The sequence below is a fragment of the Mauremys reevesii genome, linkage group 5 (genome assembly GCF_016161935.1).
Source record: "Mauremys reevesii isolate NIE-2019 linkage group 5, ASM1616193v1, whole genome shotgun sequence".
Lineage (NCBI taxonomy): Eukaryota > Metazoa > Chordata > Testudines > Geoemydidae > Mauremys > Mauremys reevesii.
The window spans coordinates 44,919,843-44,938,647 of record NC_052627.1 but is presented as its reverse complement, the minus strand read 5'-3'; the positions used below and the strand labels follow the sequence as shown (position 1 = coordinate 44,938,647).

At 41.0% G+C, this 18,805-nt stretch overlaps 1 protein-coding gene across 5 annotated transcripts in view; it reads right to left on the bottom strand.

The window, feature by feature from the left end:
- Positions 1–2,368: 2,368 nt before the first annotated feature.
- ABHD18 (abhydrolase domain containing 18) overlaps positions 2,369–18,805 on the bottom strand; it is a 50,604-nt gene continuing 34,167 nt past the window's right edge. For all 5 annotated transcript variants that reach the window (XM_039540151.1, XM_039540152.1, XM_039540153.1 and 2 more), the window contains 4 exons: positions 10,591–10,692; positions 7,677–8,055; positions 5,402–5,564; positions 2,369–3,111 (listed from right to left, as the gene is read on the bottom strand). In XM_039540151.1, coding sequence (XP_039396085.1) covers positions 3,060–3,111; positions 5,402–5,564; positions 7,677–8,055; positions 10,591–10,692 — 696 coding nt within the window. In that variant the 3' untranslated portion in view covers positions 2,369–3,059. The remainder of the gene's footprint in view (positions 3,112–5,401; positions 5,565–7,676; positions 8,056–10,590; positions 10,693–18,805) is intronic.

Genomic DNA, 18,805 nt, shown 5'->3' with positions numbered 1-18,805 from the left:
TAGCAGCATGGGCTTCAGCTCAGGCTAATTCTTCAATACTTCCCAGTAGTATGGGTATGCCTGCCAGTGCTACCATCACACCTTCAATTACAGTATAGACATACAGTATATTTTGTTCTCATTGAATTGTTAACTTAGAATTACCTATTCATAATTTGTTACTAGCACTTCATAGAATATCAGGCTTGGAAGGGACCTCAGAAGGTCATCTAGTCCAACCCCTTCCTCAAAGCAGGAGCAATCCCCAGACAGATTTTTACCCCAGTTCCCTAAATGGCCCCCTCAAGAATTGAGCTCACAACCCTGGGTTTAGTAGGCCAATGCTCAAACCACTAAGCTATCCCTCCCCCCACTTAACCATGCAAATTGAAAAACTGACTTCTACACACAGGCTAAACATATTTAAGCATCAAAGCCCAATTTAATAATCTCCACATACCAAACAAACAGGTTATCTCAGCCAGTCCTCAGGCATAAAAAACCGGCATACAAACATCCTTATTATATATCTTTGTTTCTAACCTAAGAAAAATAGCAAATACTTCTCCTTGGCACTCACTCTGCTATTCATTTGGCAACATTCTTCACTGTTATGAATTAAGTATGTTTATTGACTCTTCTTAAGAGTCAGTACCATCACTACTTATCCCAATACTTCTGCCTCTACAAAAAGAAGTTATGTTAAAACAAAGTTTGCTTAACACAATGTAAATCTTTTTTTGAGAGTAAAATCTTACTAGTGTAGCCATCTGATGCCTTGGGATGTCAATTTTCCATTAGATCTGTAATTCCTAGTATTGAGCTCTCTAGAAATAATTACTTTGGCAGGTTATAGTTTGTAGTCTAGAAACCAGTTAATTTAAGACACCCATCAAATTTTTGTCTTTGCTCTCTTCCAGGCACTCAAGCCTATCCCTTGATTTTCCCCCTTTATAGCTGCAAGAGGAACATGGCATAAACACAGTAATGTACAGAAACAAACAAGTTCAGAATGTGGCCATCTGTCTAGATTTTGTCAATTCTTAGCTAATTTTTAAACAACATTCTTTTGTAAGATATCTTAGTTAACAAAAGTAAAGAACAAGATGTGTATCAGGTTGTTTGTATGCATTTTAGTCCCGTACTCACATCTTTAATTTAAAAATTAATCTTACGTATATTTGCTTTTGAAGACTTGCATTTTCTAAATTATAAACATTCAGTATTTTAAAAATCACAAATGTTCTAGTCACTGGGTGAAGCTGATCACTTGCTCATAATGTTATACATTTTCTATCAAACACTGCATCAAGGAAATAGTTAAATTCCATTTTAAACATTTCAATTAAAAGAAAAGTACTATGGCAGAGTTTCAGTACATTTGGATCTTGAAATAAATTTAATTTCTACAAATGTGTGTTTTTCAGTTTTTCCTGGACTTGTTATCCAGTTTACAGATAGACACATCTGGTCCCATTTACAATCCTCATTTGCAAGATTATTTTTTCAATAGTGTGTTTGTATAAGCAAAATTGTATTTGCTCCATATCCTTTATATGTAAAATAGAAATTTCAACATTTAAACTCAAGTAAAATGCTCTGCTTGAAAGGTGAAAGGCACATATCCAATACTATTACACTGAACTGAAAAAAGCAAGATTTGTGATTCCTAGTCATCTTCTATATCAAAACAATGCTAAAAAAATTGCTCCAACTGTATCTTCCTCCCCCAATCCATTACTTTTAAAGCGTACTGCCAAAGTATTTAATGGATAACTTCTTGTAAACTATGGATGTTTTACTAGTTTACTAAATTAAGTTTCAGGTCTTGTATGAGAATACAAATTCTATTAATTCTTTAAACATGCTCAGAATCCTAAATATTTTATTTTCATCCAATTAAAAAAACTTTTATTGTTGTAAAATTAGGAGAGATTACAGAAGATCTAAACTTCCATCTTCCGTAATGTAGTGTGTATAACTCTAACATGTTGTAAAAAGAAAGGTATGTTTGTAGCCATGTGCTGATTACACTTTAAAAAAAGGACTGTCCACGTATCTTAAACACTGGTTGTCTTAATTCTACAGCAGAATATAAGGTGCTTTAAACAATACGTAGAATCAACAGTCTTTGGGCTATTATATTCTGCATTAAGATTACTCCCACAAAGCTATTTTCAGTTAAAGCAATTCTATTATAAAATGCTGGTGGGACCAGATTTCTACATTGTCCAATTATACAATATGTAAAAATCAATTACTGGGCGCTCTGTTTTCAGTTACTCTCTTTTCAGCTGTGAACATCTATACAGTTACTGTCAATGATCTATGTGTTTGTTTGTTTTTAAATAAAAAAGGACTTCCATAATAGAGAAAGCGTTCAAACATGTCAATAAAATATGCCTTTATTTACTTTTTTCCTAGATAACACTTTTTTGAGAGAGACTTTTCTATTCCCATTGCTGTCCATCTTCTCTTATTTATTCCTGCAGTTTTAAGTCATGACGGTGAATTTGGGACAATCGCAAACAATGGCAATGAAACACATGAAGTTGGGCTTGCAGGAAGAGCCCTTTTTAAAAAGCAAATCTTCAGCAACAGCACAGGAAAAAGCGGGCAAAACAGTGTGGGCAGGAAAAAAATTGGTAACAGGAAAAAAGTAGCAATGCATTAAATATAGAAGTGTTAAAATCCTAAAGGATAGATTTGAACAGTTTAATTGGCATTATATTGGTCTCTTTACAGCTGATATGCAAACTATTCAGAACAGAATGTCATATGTGAAGTGATAAAATAGTAGATGATATGAAGTACATAAAATCCCTCATACATTAACAAATGTTGCCAAAAATTTCATGGTTCAAATTAATGCAGATATGTCTTAGATGGGCATTTGGTTAAACTGAAACTAATATTAATGCTTTGCCAATATTGATAATTGCTAGGTGTGACATTCGGTGTTGGTGTCCATCCATTCAGTATTGGTGTAACTGGCTGGCTTTCCGAAGTGCGCCAATATGCAATTCCAGACATGGACAGGTCACACAAGATCACATTGAGCAAATTAATAATGAAGACCATTAAACAGCATATTTTTGGAGAAAGCGCTCAAATGCATCATAAATGGCTTGCCTAAAAGAAAGAATATGGAGAGAAAGAATTACAGGCTACTAGTATAATTTGGGCAGTGGTAGACGCAGGCTGCTAATCCCCCCCCCCCCCCGCGCCCTTTGTAAAAATAGGGCCTTAGAAGTGCTTGGTACACCTGAGGAGGGCAAGAGCTCTTAATTTCCCTGATTCACCACCATTATGCCCGTCCAACCCCAAGCTCTAATCTGCACCAGCTGCCAAATGTTCCAATGACCCCCTACAACAACTGGGAATCTGCTTGGCTTAGGGAGCCAAGCCAGACCCCACATGGCAGGAGAACGTGGTGTGGTAGCTTCTATGACATCCACACACACAGGACAAGAGTTTCCAAAAACTGGATTTAGGGCTTCTTTGCACCAGTACAAATCAGTTGAAATGAGGCACAGGTTCAGAGCCCTCAATCTTCTTATTTTTGGAAGGTTAACGTTTACTTGTTATGGGGCTGAATGACTCAAGGGAGATTAAAAATGGCATAATGCACATTTCAAGGATATTGGTTCAAACGCAGCAAAGGTCAGTAAGTGTCAGAATCCTCACCAAGAGCTGTTCAGTTATCTATGTGAAATAAACAAGTAGTCTAAAACCAACATGCACAGGGTTCCACATTAGTAAATCTATTAACATAAATGGCAATCTGATTAGCCAAGGATTAAATATGTAAATAGGCTTAACTCAGAAGTTTAAGTGAGGCAAAAATAACATTTTAAACAACAAGAGTTCCTAAAACTTCCCAAATGTGAGGAATTTCACTTGGTCAGCTAGAAATACAAGATATTTGTGTAAAATCTGAATTCCTCAAAAGCAAAGGAGTTGGAAAACAAATATTAATAGGGCCCTACATTGCAATTGCTTGAAGTATGGGAACTGGAATGTCTGAAAGAGAAATCAGGGAAGTGGTCCACATGTCTGAGACAAACACTATGAGAGAGACATGGGTGAGATATCTTTTACTGGACCAACTTCTGATGATGAAAGAGAAGCTTTTGAGCTCTTCTTCATGTCTGTGTAAGCTTGAAAGCTTGTCTCTTTCACCAACATAAGTTGATCCAAAGTCTTTCTACTATCCTGGGACCAACATGGCTACAACACTGTAAACAAACAACATGACTTATTTAAAACATTAATATATCACACATTGAACAAAAGGAAGCCAGAGAAAGGAGGAAACATTTTTTCACAAGAGGGCTGCCCACAAATATCCAATCAACCTTACCCCAAACTTAGAAAGATTTCATTGACAATGTAAGCACTGCAAAAAGGAGAGGGAGGCAGCAACAATGAAGGCTCTAATACTGCAGGAAATACCTTTAAATTCATATACAGAATGCCAGTCATTCTAAACAATTATATATGTACTGCAAGTACAGAATCTAATGCTCTCCAGTGTCACATTTCAGAAATTATTTAGATTGATGGGAACAGCTCTCCAGACCATCTGATCAAACCAAAGATGATGATAGGAGAGGATTGTGTCCACATGGCCACACTTTAAAAAAAATAAACAGTGTTCTTCAGCTCTAATTTGGTACTAGGAATTATTTCCTCTCCACATCACTTCCCCTATCTCTTTGGCCTCCAATACAGCAAAACATCTATGTGAGCAGTTGATGCTTAAAGTTAAGCACATGCTTTGTTGGATCTGGGCCTTTTGTACCCAACTCTCAAGAAATTCTGATCACACAAAGACCTCTCTTCTGTATTTTCTATTTATTGCAACGTCTTTCAAAAACTGTGCTAATTTTACACTGATATTGATCCTGAACCTTGGTATGGTGATCTTTTCCTTTTTTGTTTGGAGTCCTTCAAATGGGCTATTCAGTCCTCATGAATCCCTGCATCTCCAGGGAATTTAGTACATCAGGAGTGTTATATTATTGTAACTTATTAAGATTTAAGAATTGTATTTATATAAATAACATTTCAGAAGGTTGAGATGCAATGTCAAGTCTGGAGTTACAGCAACATATTACTTGTCTGACAGGTAAGCTAATATCTTAAATTTCGACTTCACCTACTTTTAATTCTAACAAAGACAACACTTGCAAAAATATATGTAGGGCAATTGTTGCCTGCTGAACATACACTGGCTAGGAAATAAATTATAGTGTTCAAAGAATAAGTGGACTGAATGAAGAGTAATACAAGTTGTTTTTTGTTTTTTAAAAAAGAAGAATGACATGCCAATGTAGAAAACTAATTCCCTAAAAAAATGTAGTATTAGGGAAAGATCACAACCATATTTTTGCTTCCCTGTTTATACATAACTTCTCACCTGAAGAGTCCTTGTTTGAAGAGGTAGGCACTGACATGACCTCCACCCAGATACCTGATTTCACATCCTGGCCAGATATCTTGAAGGCTGCGCACTCCAGTTCGTGGAACGTACGCATCCTCCTTGGCTTGAACAACTATGATTAGACTTGGATCAACTGGAACTGAGCAGAAAAAAAACAAACTGAATTTTTCCAGTAAATGCTCACTTTTTCTGATTAAACTGTTTTCTACTCCCAAATCAGTATTCCTCAGTAACTTATGAAGCTACTGTAATGTGGCTAGTAGGAAAAGCCCACATGAGTTGGGGGGCATCTCTTGTTTTCATTGGCAAGTCTCCCTAATGATCAGGTTACACTTTGAGCTCTCTGCATGGAAAACGACGAGAAACACTTTAAATGAAAGTTTAGGTCTCCAGCCATCCTTGGACACAGTGTATTAAGCTCAATGGAGCATATATTCCGTAGTGTAGCTGCAAAATAAAAGATATATTACATAACTATATTTTGATCCTGGGCACTAGATCCCTGCTGGAGGAGTCAGTGAACAAAATTTTATTTCTCCTTGACCTTCTGTGTTTGTTACAAGATGGTAAAAAAGTTAGAAGATTTTTTGAACTCTCATAAACCTCTCTTTTTGGGGTACTGCAAGTCAGGAATTCATTATCCAAATAACATCAAATTTTGCAAAACAGCTTCATTTCAGACAGACATAGCCCAGCAATACGAGTTCAATATCACATTGGGGGGTAGAGGTAGAGGGGGTCTTTGCTTTGAGATGAGAGGTGAGGGCAAAAATCAATTTTATAATGTAATTCAGCAGTAATTTTAATTATGGATAACCTCCATAGGTTCAGTGCTAATCAGGGGTGCTGGCACAATTTGTATAGTGGGGGTGCTGAGAGCCACTGAACCAAACTGTAAACCCTACATATAATGGAAACCACTTCAAGACAGGGGGTGCGGCAGCACCCCCATAACCACTAGTTCCAGCACCTATGGTGCTAATTATGGGGTAATCTGATGGCAAACTGAGGGAATAAGGCACTATTCAGAACAGCCATCTCTTGATCTCTAAAGACAACCTGTGGTTTTATAACAGTGGTAAACAGTGATATGCTAAACATATTTCAAAATGGACTCCTAGAAAAATACAGACATCCCTTTAAATATGTAATAAATCATATACCATGGATTTGCATGCTTGCATAGAGAAGTACAGGATTAGGAAATATCTTTTCCCACTTAAAAAAGAGCCCCAGCAATACCTGAAGCAGACGAGCTCATGTTATAGGCACTTGCTAGATGTAATCACACTTTGTGTAATATACCAACATACTTCTTAAGAGAAAAAGAACACAAACACACACAAGTTGAAACCGGACTTAGAGAATTGGTGGAGCTCCTGAAGCATCCCTCTATGCATCTCTCTAGATCCGGGGTGGGCAAACTACTGGATCTGGCCCATGGGATTGCCAGGGTGGGGTGGGGGAGCAGCAGAGGGCTCCGTGTGCTGCCCTTGCCTGCAGGCACTGGGAATGGGGAACCACGGCCAATGGGGGTGATACCCACAGACGAGGGCAGCGCACAGAGCCCTCTGCTCCCCCTCCCCCAGAGGCCGCAGAGATGTAGTGCTGGCTGCTTCCGGGAGCAGCCTGCCGCCAGGGCAGGCAGCCTGCCCTGACCCCAGTGCATGCTGCTGCTGTCCCGGAGCCGCTCCAGGTAAGCAGCACTGGGTCAGAGTCCACACACTGAATCCCTCCTGTATCCCAACTCCCTGCTGCACCCCACACCCCTCCTACACCCCAACACCCTGCCCTGAGCCCCCTCCCGCATTCCACACCCCCTCCTGCACCCAAACCCCCTTCCCTGAGCCCCCTCAAACTCCCACCCCCTCCCACACCCCACACTCACACCTGAACCCCAACCCTACATTCATGGCCCTGCATGCAATTTCCCCTCCCAGATGTGGCCCTAGGGCCAAAAAGTTTGTCAACCCCCTGCTCTAGATTGACATAGCTAAGCAAGTGGTTTTGAACTACCAGGGTATTTGTCAAAAAGGAGGTTCCTCTGAAACTAGATGATCCATGTCAGATACAAGTCTGATATACATATTTTTAAAAGACATGTCCATTCTGTATAGACAGCCATGACACACTTTCTAATTCAATATACAAGCTTTTTGAGAAAGTCAGTATGAATACAAAATTACTGCACAGATAATAAGAGGTTATTCTAGACAATTATCCCAATCCCCACATTAAAATAAATAAGTACCTGAGAAATTAGCTACATGGGTACATTCATCCATAACTCCTTTCATGAACCTTAGTGATTCTCTCTGTAAAGTGTCCCTTTTCCTTTCTTCACTTATCAGGTGCTCCTGCAGACTGGTGAAGTTCTTATTGCTACTGCTGCTGGTTGAAAATGTTTGATTTATACACTGCATTTTAGGAGCATCTTGCAGTAAGAGTCTTTCTGATGAGGCACTTAGAGTACTTTTACTAGTGCTAAGGCAGTGAATGGCTTCTGTAGACAGAATTTCGCTTGTGGTATCCAGATTCAACATTCTGGAAGTCAGAGCTAGGTTGTTCAGACTGTCCACGCTGTTGGGGGAATTTTTAACAAAGTCTTGTCCCATCTTGAAAGAGTCTGTCTAAACAGAAATACAGGCCTTTTATTAAGTGTTTTTCACATTTTTTGGTCAACCTGATTAAAAAAGGTGAGTGAATTCAGTGCTCATGACAAAGAGTACAAGCTCTGGCATGAGCCAGACACAGTGCTAAGTGCACAGGCAAAGTCCAAACTTTGGGATACAGCTTGGTCAATGATCTAAATCAGGGGTCGTCAACCTCTGGCACGCAGCTCACTAGGGTAAGCACCCTAGCGGGCCCGGCCAGTTTGTTTACATGCCGCAGCCAGCACATCCCTCGGCCCGCGGTGCTTCCCGCCGCCCCCATTGGCCTGGGATGGCGAACCGTGGCCAGTGGGAGCCGTGATCGGCCAAACCTGCCAACGCAGCAGGTAAACAAACTGCCCGGGCCCACCAGGGTGCTTACCCTGGCGAGCCGCATGCCAGGGGTTGCTGACTCCTAATCTAAATCCTGACCCATATCACCACCTTATATCCTAGTTTTGGGCCTGTCCTAAGCAGACAATCATGTAGCAGTAAGTACTCAATTATGGTGGTGGTTCCTATGATGCAGCTGTCTGTCCATTAGGAAATGGAACTAAAACACAGTATCACGTCAGATGCAAATTACCTTTGGTTATTACTGAACTGATCTAACCTCAAACAAGTAATTAAAAAAAGGAGTATCCTTATTCTGTTAAGAATCCTATGAACCATTCAATCCCATCACAAGTGGTGTTAACTGTCTTTTGACGAGTAAAGCAAGTATATATTGGCAAACATTATACATGAGGAAACTACCTGAAAATTTCTATGCAACTTCTAATTTTTTCCAATTTTGTTTCTTCTATTAAGCTTTCCCTCATATTTCTGAGCATATTATGATGTTGCAGATATTACTAGAGCAGAGCTATAGCTGGACATCTGATTTATAATTCTGTATTATGCTTCCATGTTTATGTTATTTCTGTATAAAAACATTGTACTTCAGTTTCTTGGAAAAGAATTCAAGTGGTCAGCTTTTCAGAAATGCTCTTCTGCAAAATAGCACTGAATTTGCTAGGGAGGAAATAGGAATACTAATAGCTATTTATTCAAAGACTAGAATAAAGTCAGGTACCAGTAAACAACTTATTGACCGTAACTGTTGAGGTTGGGGAGAGAGCAGACACCCAAATTTACTTTGGGAAAAGGCTATAGTCAGAACTTGAAAAATCCATTTGCCTGTGGATATTAGGAAGATATCCTCAAATCTGAGTTCAGTGTGCATTGATTGTCAGCAAACAGCCAGCTGACAGTTCCTCTGCTCCTGTTAATACCTTAGCACTGCTGGGGTGTTGCCAGAAGAACAAGCAGATGTCAAAGCAAGGCACTAAAGTAGTTGTGCCTCAGTTCCGAGGGAGGTGCCAAAGCACTAAGAAAAAGCAAACACTAAAGTGCAGAGCAAAGGTCTAAAACTAAGTGTCCTCACTATACCAGATATGGTTAGAAGACAAGGTTGCAACAAAGGGCACCCAACAATTTCTTGTTGGGATCTAGTGAAGAGCTGAAGTGACTGCCATTGAACGGTCTCCTATGCACAGCACCGTTGTTAACAATGGGTCAAAAAAGAACTAAAACATTCACAGGGCAGCATTTTGGTAAAGGGTGATGAGACAACCGTAAAAGTTCTTGGGTTATATTTTTACCTCATTGCCATTGTCATCACAGTACAAACCCTGCAGAACCAAAGGAGTTCTACCAATCCCACTCTAATCAGAACCAGATCTGAGAAACCTGCACAGATGGTATCTTTAGAGAATAAGGTTAGATTACTAAAACAATTAAAAGAATCCAGGCCAATGCTACAAAATTGCAATTACAACGCATTAAAAATCAGGCCATAACATTGTTCATATAGGAAGAATTTTACCCCACTACACTGTCACAAGATATTTTCTTCTTAGGGTAAACAACTATTTCATAATAAATCATATACTCACACCTGGTCATGTCTTTTTTCATTGCTGATGTATAAATATTTCAACAAAAGAATAATCAAGGTAATTGATTCAACAGTAAGTCACTTCTTTATTTGGCACTTCAATACACTATTCCAAGCTATAGGGCTAGTTTTCTGGCATTTGGGAATTTGGTTTTCAATGCTTCGATTCCTCACCCCTATAAAAATTAACATTTCAAAGAACATTCTGAAAGTTCTTAATTTTTTAAATCTTCTGGCACTCAAGAATATTTTTTTTGTTAGACATGGAGATATGATAAATTAATGGACGTGCTTTACGTATCTTTATTTTGAGAACTAAAGTAAACTGGTGTCTGTCATAGCTGGTCATGAACAGTAATCTAAAGAGAGTTCAACACTTATAAAAATACATTACATGACAATAATCTTTGCTTATTTAAAGGGTACTTCTACATCAAATATTTGTTAAACTAAATAAAAAATGTAAGAAACCATTAATGTTAACATGTTGTATAATGAATGTCTGCTGAAAGTATCTAAACATGGCACTATGTATTTGATCAGATTTTGTAGTTACGAAAACAAACTGTACTTACTCCACAATATTCAAGCATTTGAATGATTTCTTCTTCATAAACAGTTTGTGTATAGTACTGTTCCTCTAGCTCTCTCCAGTTCACTGCTTTGCTCAACACTCCCTGAAATTACAGTGCAAATAAGAATTCCCAGAATAAAAAAAAAAATCCCAAGAATGTATTCTGAAGTGATCATCAAAGTCCAAGGCAGTAGAACTAAGGAAAGATGCAGAAAATAGCTAAATCTATATATGTTAAAGTTAAGATTCCCAAACTTTATTCTGGCCAGTGTTGACTTAGAAGCTGTAACGAATTCCATATGATACATCAGACAAGAATATCCTTAACCATATTTCTTGTCTGACAATTTTACTGCATTCTTCATTACAAAAACATACCTCCTCCAAAGCTCCATCCCTCATCTGTACATTAATCAGACCATTCTACAATAAGCAGATGTGTAAAAAAAGTATTGAAGTCCTTGCCATAGAGCGTTTACAATCAAAAGAGGCATGGGTGTAATACAGAACTCTGAGTGGTGTATGGCTACTATACCAGGAAGAATCATATTTACCTAACAGTAACTGTGATTCTTTGAGATGTGTTGTCTATATATTTTCAGTTGTTGGTGCACACGTGTCCGATGCATTCAAGTTCAGATTATTTTGGCCAGCAGAATCTGTTGGGACTGTGACTGCACCCTTAATATCCTTGTACTTCCGACCTAAGGGTGTAAATGGTAGGGTGTCCCCAACCATCTCTCAATTCCTTCACCACTACAGAAACCAGGTGTTACAGAATTCCATAACAGTGGAGGAGGGAAGGATATGTAACCCTCAAAGGTGAGTCTTTTATAGCACAATTTAATGCATGTGGAAATAAAATGACAAAGCCCCAGCACTGATAGTAATTTATGAAGAGGGACAGAGGTCAGACTAATAACCTAGGTGATACCCTAAATGGCTTAGGCCTATCAAGTTGGAAGGAAAGTACCCTAAGTATGTGTAAGATTTGAAGTTTAGCTTCCCCTTTGTTGGAATGTGGCTTTGGGAAAAAAAAAAAGATAGGCAGAGGTATTACTTTGATAAGATGGAAATCAGACACTATGTTCAGCAAGAACTTTGGGTGAGACCCTTTGCTTGTTCATATAAACATTGCTGTGGTATTGTTCACCATGATTTGAATAAACTCTTAAGAATTTGGTGGAATACTGTGCCTACTAGCTACTGCCTAAAAATAGTAGTTGATTGCAATGGCACAGGAAGTGGCTTCAGCTAGCCACCTGAGTATGTTTCCAGGAGGCTGGCTTTGATTGTAGTTGGGTGGTTATTTTTAGGAGCAGAGCTAGTGAAGATGTTTACCGGAGATGGGAATTACATATCCCAGCTGCTGTGTAGATGTACCCACAAGCCTAATGTTTGAAGATTGTTGAAGTGGGCTCTCCACCCAATAAGCATCTGTCAAAGTTTCTGATGGCAATGGTGGAGAGAAGGGCACTCCCTTACAAACTTCTAGAAGGTCCTTCCACCAAATTAATGACAAGACTTCTGGGAAGACCTGTACTCTCATGTATAGGTGATATCAACCCAATAGATATACAAACTTTAGCCACTCTTCCATACACCAAATGTGAAGTCAGGCATGCTGAGTTATGTGTAAGCAGGATGCCATGTGTCCTAGAAGTCTGAAGCAAATTTCACAGATATCAGAGAATGAACTTGTAGGTGGCTGACAAGATCTGCTATGGCTTGCAATCCTTCTGGGGCAGATGGGCCATTGCTGTAGTGGAGTCCAGAACTGCCCCTATAAATGCTATCCTTAAAATAGGAATTAGCACTGATTTCTCTTCAATTACCTTGAGCCCTAGAGAGGTGAAAAAATGTAGAATATGCAGCAGAGCTGACTGAAAAAAACTGAAAAAAATTTTAGTTCTGTGAAAATTTGAATTTTCAGAAATATTTTTCATCCCAAAATGGAATGAAAAACAAAAGTGCAAATTATCAAAAACTGAAATCCTGCAATATTGTGTTTCAGAAGCAATAAAATGTAGTATTTTCCAAAGTGTGCTCCCCTGGATCCCCAGTTGCCAACCTGGTAGGCAGCCACAGAGCCAAAGACCTTGGAAGACCTGACAGCCCATGACCGAAACTAACATGACTGTCAGTTTAACAGCCGCCCACCACTGAATAGCAGCCATGAATCTGACCAGACTCTTATTAACTTGACAAACGTCTAGTAAATTTCATGACCACCATTCAGTGATGGGCAGATCAATCTGACAAAAACTGTCAATTCCAGTCCAAGTCCAGTTTCCAAGGTTCCCAGTTTCCTGGCAGCCATCACTGCTGGGTAATCTCAGGAGTTCAGGGCCCTTGGCAGCCATCTTGGAGGGAGGAAGGTGAGCCAGGAAGCCCTGCCTGGAGTCCACGAGAAGGTCATTAAAATTGAAACTATTGCCGGAATGGTTCAATTGATAAGTCTGCAAATTCCAAAGAAAAATGTTTCATCACAATTTTCCTGACCACCTCTTGTCTGCTGTGTGAAACTGGTCACCTACTGTAGAGCATTCACATTAATGACAATCATCTAAGTATGGGTAAACCTGGACTCCGGGTCTTCTCAGGTAAACTGCCACTACTTCTGCACATTTTATAAATACCCTGTCAACAGATCAAATGGCAGGATTCTGCATTACTAGTGGGAATAGTCCACCTAGAACCTTCAATATTTCCTGTTTGCAGGATGGACTGCTTTATGAAAATAAAGAGCTGGTTCAAGAGCTGAATGCCAGTCCTGTGAATCTATGGTTGGAATTGCTGAGGCCAGAGTTACCAACCTGAACTTCAGCCTGCATGTAAAGGTGTTCAGCAGTCTCAGAAGTCCAGAATAGAGTGCCTGCCTGCTCCCTTTTTCTTAATTACAAAATAATGGGAATAAACCCCCCTTGCCCATCATCCACTGTTCCAAGATTCAGAAGTGACTGAACTTCTTTAAGTAGCATACTCATGAGCGGGGGTCCCTGAGAAAGTGCTGGGGAAATTGGATAGAGAGGGTTTGGGATTGGATGGAGTATCTCATCTCTACAGTTTTTAGGGCCCGGAAGTCTGTGGTGATGGTGTACCAGGCCCCACAAAAATAAAATTAACATTTCCCAAAAAGAGGATGGGGGGGAAGGGTGGAAAAGGGATCCAGTACAGGTTACACTTTTCTCCTGACCAAGAAGTCATATTTGCTGCCTTGATGAAGACACAGCTTGCTAGGAAAAATGTAGTAGAGGTAGAAGATTCTTTCATTTGGGAGTGCTGGCATTTTGAGGGAAGTTCAGACTGTCTATACTGTGCATAATAGGATTGACTTTGACAGGATTAAGGCCTAAATTGCTTTCTTTTTGATGCAAGAGCACAAACTCCTAGAGATCTCAGCATCGCTCAAGAGTCCTTTTGAGAATGAAAAGGCTGATTAGTCTTTGCATTGAAGCATTTGCACCTTTCAAATGGTACAGCCTCTACTGTTACACGCATCCCCTTTAGGGATTCCAGACAACTGAAGTCAAGAGGATCTTATCAGGGCAATCAAAGAGGCCATGGAACTGGATGTCATGTACGCAGCATCAACCAGCCACTTGGAGATGTGTGCTACAAGTTGTTCCTCTACAATAGGGGGGAGGGATAGCTCAGTGGTTTGAGCATTAGCCTGTTAAACCCAGGGTTGTGAGTTCAATTCTTCAGGGGGCCATTTAGAGATCTGGTTCAAAATCAGTACTTTATCCTGCTAGTGAAGGCAGGGGACGACTGGACTCTATGACCTTCAAGGTCCCTTCCAGCTCTATTAAAAAAAAAAACCACACACACAACCACAGATTTCCAGGCCTCTGTTCTCCTGTGGAATTTTGTCAGCAAATTTGAAGATTGATTCCCAGTTCAAGTAATCATATTTTGCCAATAAGGCCTGATAACTGGGTATTCTCATTTGCTGGACCTGATGAATAATTTTTACAACCAAAAAAATAAAAAAAGTTATAGCATTCTTTGTCTCAGGGTGTAGATTTCTGTTGACCACAGTGTCTGGTTTTCTCATCAGGCACTGCTACAACCAACAACCCATGTACAGGGTGCATATAAAATAGTTCAAAGCCTGATGAAAGCACCTGGTAGCAGCAATCTGCTCTGTCAGAGCTAAGGAAGTTGGGGGTCTGCCAAAGCAACCTGTTGGACTCAAATGGTCTCTTCATTTATGGGCACTGCAAGAGTTCCAGGCATGAAGGTGTGTAAGATGTCCAGGAACTTGGGAGACTTCTGACAACTTCCACTGGAATTTCCAGTGGATCTGCCGTCCTGCGCAGCAAGCACTGGAAAGTTTTGAAGTCATGGGGGGTCTGAGGTAGACACTGGAGATACCACAGATTCATCAGGAAATAACGAGAAGAGAGGTTCTGGGATGGAATGATCATCCACTTGCAAATTTTCATCAGAACACTGATCATCTTGTTCAGTCAGCACAGCTGGAGCTGATTAATGCTCCCTTGTGTCTTGTAGTGGAAGAAGATCTAGTTCTAGGCTGGGATGCAGAAGCTAGTCTTCTGGCCAGTTGTAATCCCCATTATGCCCAATTAGTTCAGGGGGTACTGATGTGTATATGAAGCAGAGGTCCATGAGGCAGTATCCTGCTGAGAGCTCCTATGCCTGGGCTAATAAAAATGAGCCTTAGACACTCTCTCTTAGGCATATGGATCAGAATACTTAGACACCAGGAAATTTATTGGTGACTCTTTCCTGCCATTATCTGAGCTAGTGGAGAAGTGCTTCTCTTCTAAGGGTGTAGCAGTCTCAGCTGGAGTGCTAGGAGCAAATTCACACTGCACCCTAATGAGTACTGTTGATGTGCTCAGTATTGAAGTAGGGGTGGCAGCCAGTACTAGAGGAGATACTAGAGCTGCAAGTCTGGTACCAAAAAAAACCACAAGGTCCATTGACATAAGGATTCAGTCCCAAGTAAGCTAAGATTGTAGGCAAGCAAACGGAAGGCACTGGTACCAAAGATATATGTACCATGGTGCACCACAGCCAAGGCATCGGTACCAGGTTATTTCTGACTAACTGAAGAAGCCAGTACTGAGGCATGGCGACTAATGTCCAAGTGGATGTCAGAAGATCCCTTTTCACGCATAGAACTACCTTTTCCAAAGGTAACCAGTGTGATTTCTGACTTAGAGGTAGGACCCAGTGAAAGAGAGACCCAGATCTTTTTTCTTGAAAACACTTGGTGCTCCTTTCTCCCCATAACCTCTGAGGTTTTACCAGCTGAGGAGGATTAGTGAGACGTGCCAGTTTTACATATGCAAGCACAGGAGCCAGCAGATGCACTTTCAGGAGCACTACTCAGGATTTTCAGTCCCAGCCACTCCATCTGAAGAGGTGCCCTGACCTCTCCAGAAGAAAGTTTCAGGTGAGACTACCTTGCCCTTTGAGAACAATTAACAAATGGCGTATCTGTCTGGTACATAGCTCTCACCTAGACACAATGAGCATCGTTTGTGTCCTTCATTAAGGGGCATTAAAGCCTTAATGCCTGGAGATTTTTATTCAGTCCTAAAGACTAGACCCAGTAGAGGGAAGTGTCAAGGGACAAAGAAGAGTTTCCTCTTCTGAAAAGAAACATTAACAAAAAAACTAAACCTAATCCTAATGACTAACTGTTAAGTACTTATCTATTTACAAATCAATGGATAGACCACACAAAGGAAAAGTATGGACATTGTAAGGGTATGTCTACACTTACCATTTAAAACCGTGGGAGCATCTCCACTTGTTAATCACTTCTGAGTTTCACCGCAAAAAGAAAACCACCTTCACGAGAGGCACACAGCTCTTTCCGCTGTTCTTTTTGCGCTATTGTTAAAGTGAAGACATATTCTACCTGTATAATCACCTTTTGGCCTCTGGAGAATATACCACAGTTCCAAAAGTGACCACTTTGGCCAGCATCTCTGCTGCTCTGATGCCAGGTAAAGGGACGTTTGCCCCTCCCCCTGCAAGCCCTGGGAAGTTTGAAACTCTATTTCCTGTTGTGAGTACTCATCTGCTCGGGTGACCATGGCTGCTCCACGTACCAAACAATCCCCTGCTTGGAGCAATGCCGAGCTACAGGACTTGATCAGTGTTTGGGGAGAGGAGGCTGTGCAGTGCCAGCTGCATTCCAGCCATAGGAATTTCAATACCTACCAGCAGATTGCACGCAGCATGCAGAAGAAGGGACATAACAGGGACACCCTGCAGTGCAGAGCGAAGGTGAAGGAGTTGAGGAGTGCATACCACAAGGTGAGGGAGGCAAACCGTCAGTCTGCACCCACAAACTGCTGTTTTTACAGTGAGTTGGATGCAATCCTAAGTGGTGACCCCACCTCCATTGCAAAGAGCCCAGTGAATACTACTTCATGTCCGGAGGCAGTGGAAAATGGCCCTAGCCAGGAGGAGGAGGTCATAGATGAAGATGAGGAGGCTGAGGAAGCTATGGAGCCCGTTGCTGTGTACACTCAGGACCCCTTCTCCACTCTGGAGGTGTCCTGACAGTGTGAGTGGCCACTGTCTGCTGAGGCAGAGGCAGGAGAGCAGAGCTCTGGTAAGTTTCTTTGCTTTAACAATGCATGAAGCAGGTTCAGGGCACAGAAAAGTACTAAGGTGGCTGTGTTTGTGTGCTGGGGGCCCTCCCCTCACGCTAGCCTTTTTCAGAATGGGTGTATGCAATAAACCCTCTAACCCTGCATTCCCTAACCATTGCTGGGTTCTGGTGCACCAATGGATGCTTGACTTTTGTCACCAAGACAGTGATTTCTTACCAGTGGTGTATTGCATACACAGTGATTCCTGTATGTATGTTTCACAGCAATGTGTTGCTTTTGTCTCCCCAGAAAAGACTGTGCAAGACCCACCCCGCACTGTAGCGGACAGTCTTCGACGTATAAGAAAGCAGCCAAGATGCACTAGGGCGGATATGTTTCGTCAGGTCATTCAGCACTCCCAAGCGGAGACACAGGGTAACAATAAATGGACAGAAACCATAACAAAGTGGAAAGAGGGAGAGAACCAAGACTGAAAAGAGAACAATGCTTTCCATAGGGAAGCCACAGATAGGCTAATCAACGTTTTGGAGCGTCAGACAGACATGTTGCATTCTCTCATTACACTGCAGAGTGACCTGATTGATGCCCGCCCCCCATTGCAGCAAGTACAGAATTCTTTCCCATGCACTCCCCAAACTCCCTCTACATATTCTTATAGGCTTGCTGCAAATTTTTCCATTCCTCAACAATCCACACCCAGAGACAGCTTGTCAAACAACAGCTGAGTTACACACAGCTGTGAGGTATATGGGTCTTTCCCCTGTTTTTAAGATAAAAGGAATTTTTTTAAAAAGAAGTATACAGGTCCCCCACCCCACTCCACCCTCCTTGTTCTCCACCATCACTCAGGATTGATATATGTGCATGTGGTGTTTTCTCTGTTTTTAAAATAAAAGGTAATTTTTTAAAAAAAGCAAGCGTTATTTGTGGTCACATATCTATACATGTAATCACAGCTACAAGAACCGCCATGTGACACAGCACATGCTGTTAACACTTCCTTTCCCAAGCACAGCAGCAAAGTTTCATGATTTTCATTTGCAAACTTTTCCCTCAAGGCATCCCGGATCCTAACTGCCACACGTTGTGCCCCTCTAATACTCCTGGTATCTGGCTGCTGAAATTCAGCAGCCAGGCATTCGGCCTCCACACTCCATATATGAGTAAACCTTTCGCCCTTCCCCTCACAAATGTTATGTAAAGTACAGCATGCTTCAATAACCATTGGAATACGGTCCTCACTCATTTCCAGTCTACTGTACAAACATCTCCAGAGAGCTTTTAAACAGCCAAATGCACATTCGACAGCCATTCTGCACCTACTCAGCCTGTTGTTGAAATGTTCCTTACTCACATCTAGGTTTCCAGTGTATGGCTTCATGAGCCATGGCATCAATGGGCAAGCTGGATCTCCCAGGATCACAATGGGCATTTCTACTTCCCTGATGGTGATCTTCTAGTCTGGAAAGAAAGTCCCCGCTTGCAGCTTTCTGTAGAGGCCAGTGTTTTTAAAGATACGTGCGTCATGCACCTTTCCAGACCATCCAGCATTAATATCAACGAAACGCCCACGGTGATCCACTACTGCCTGCAAAACCCTGGAGAATTCCCCTTACA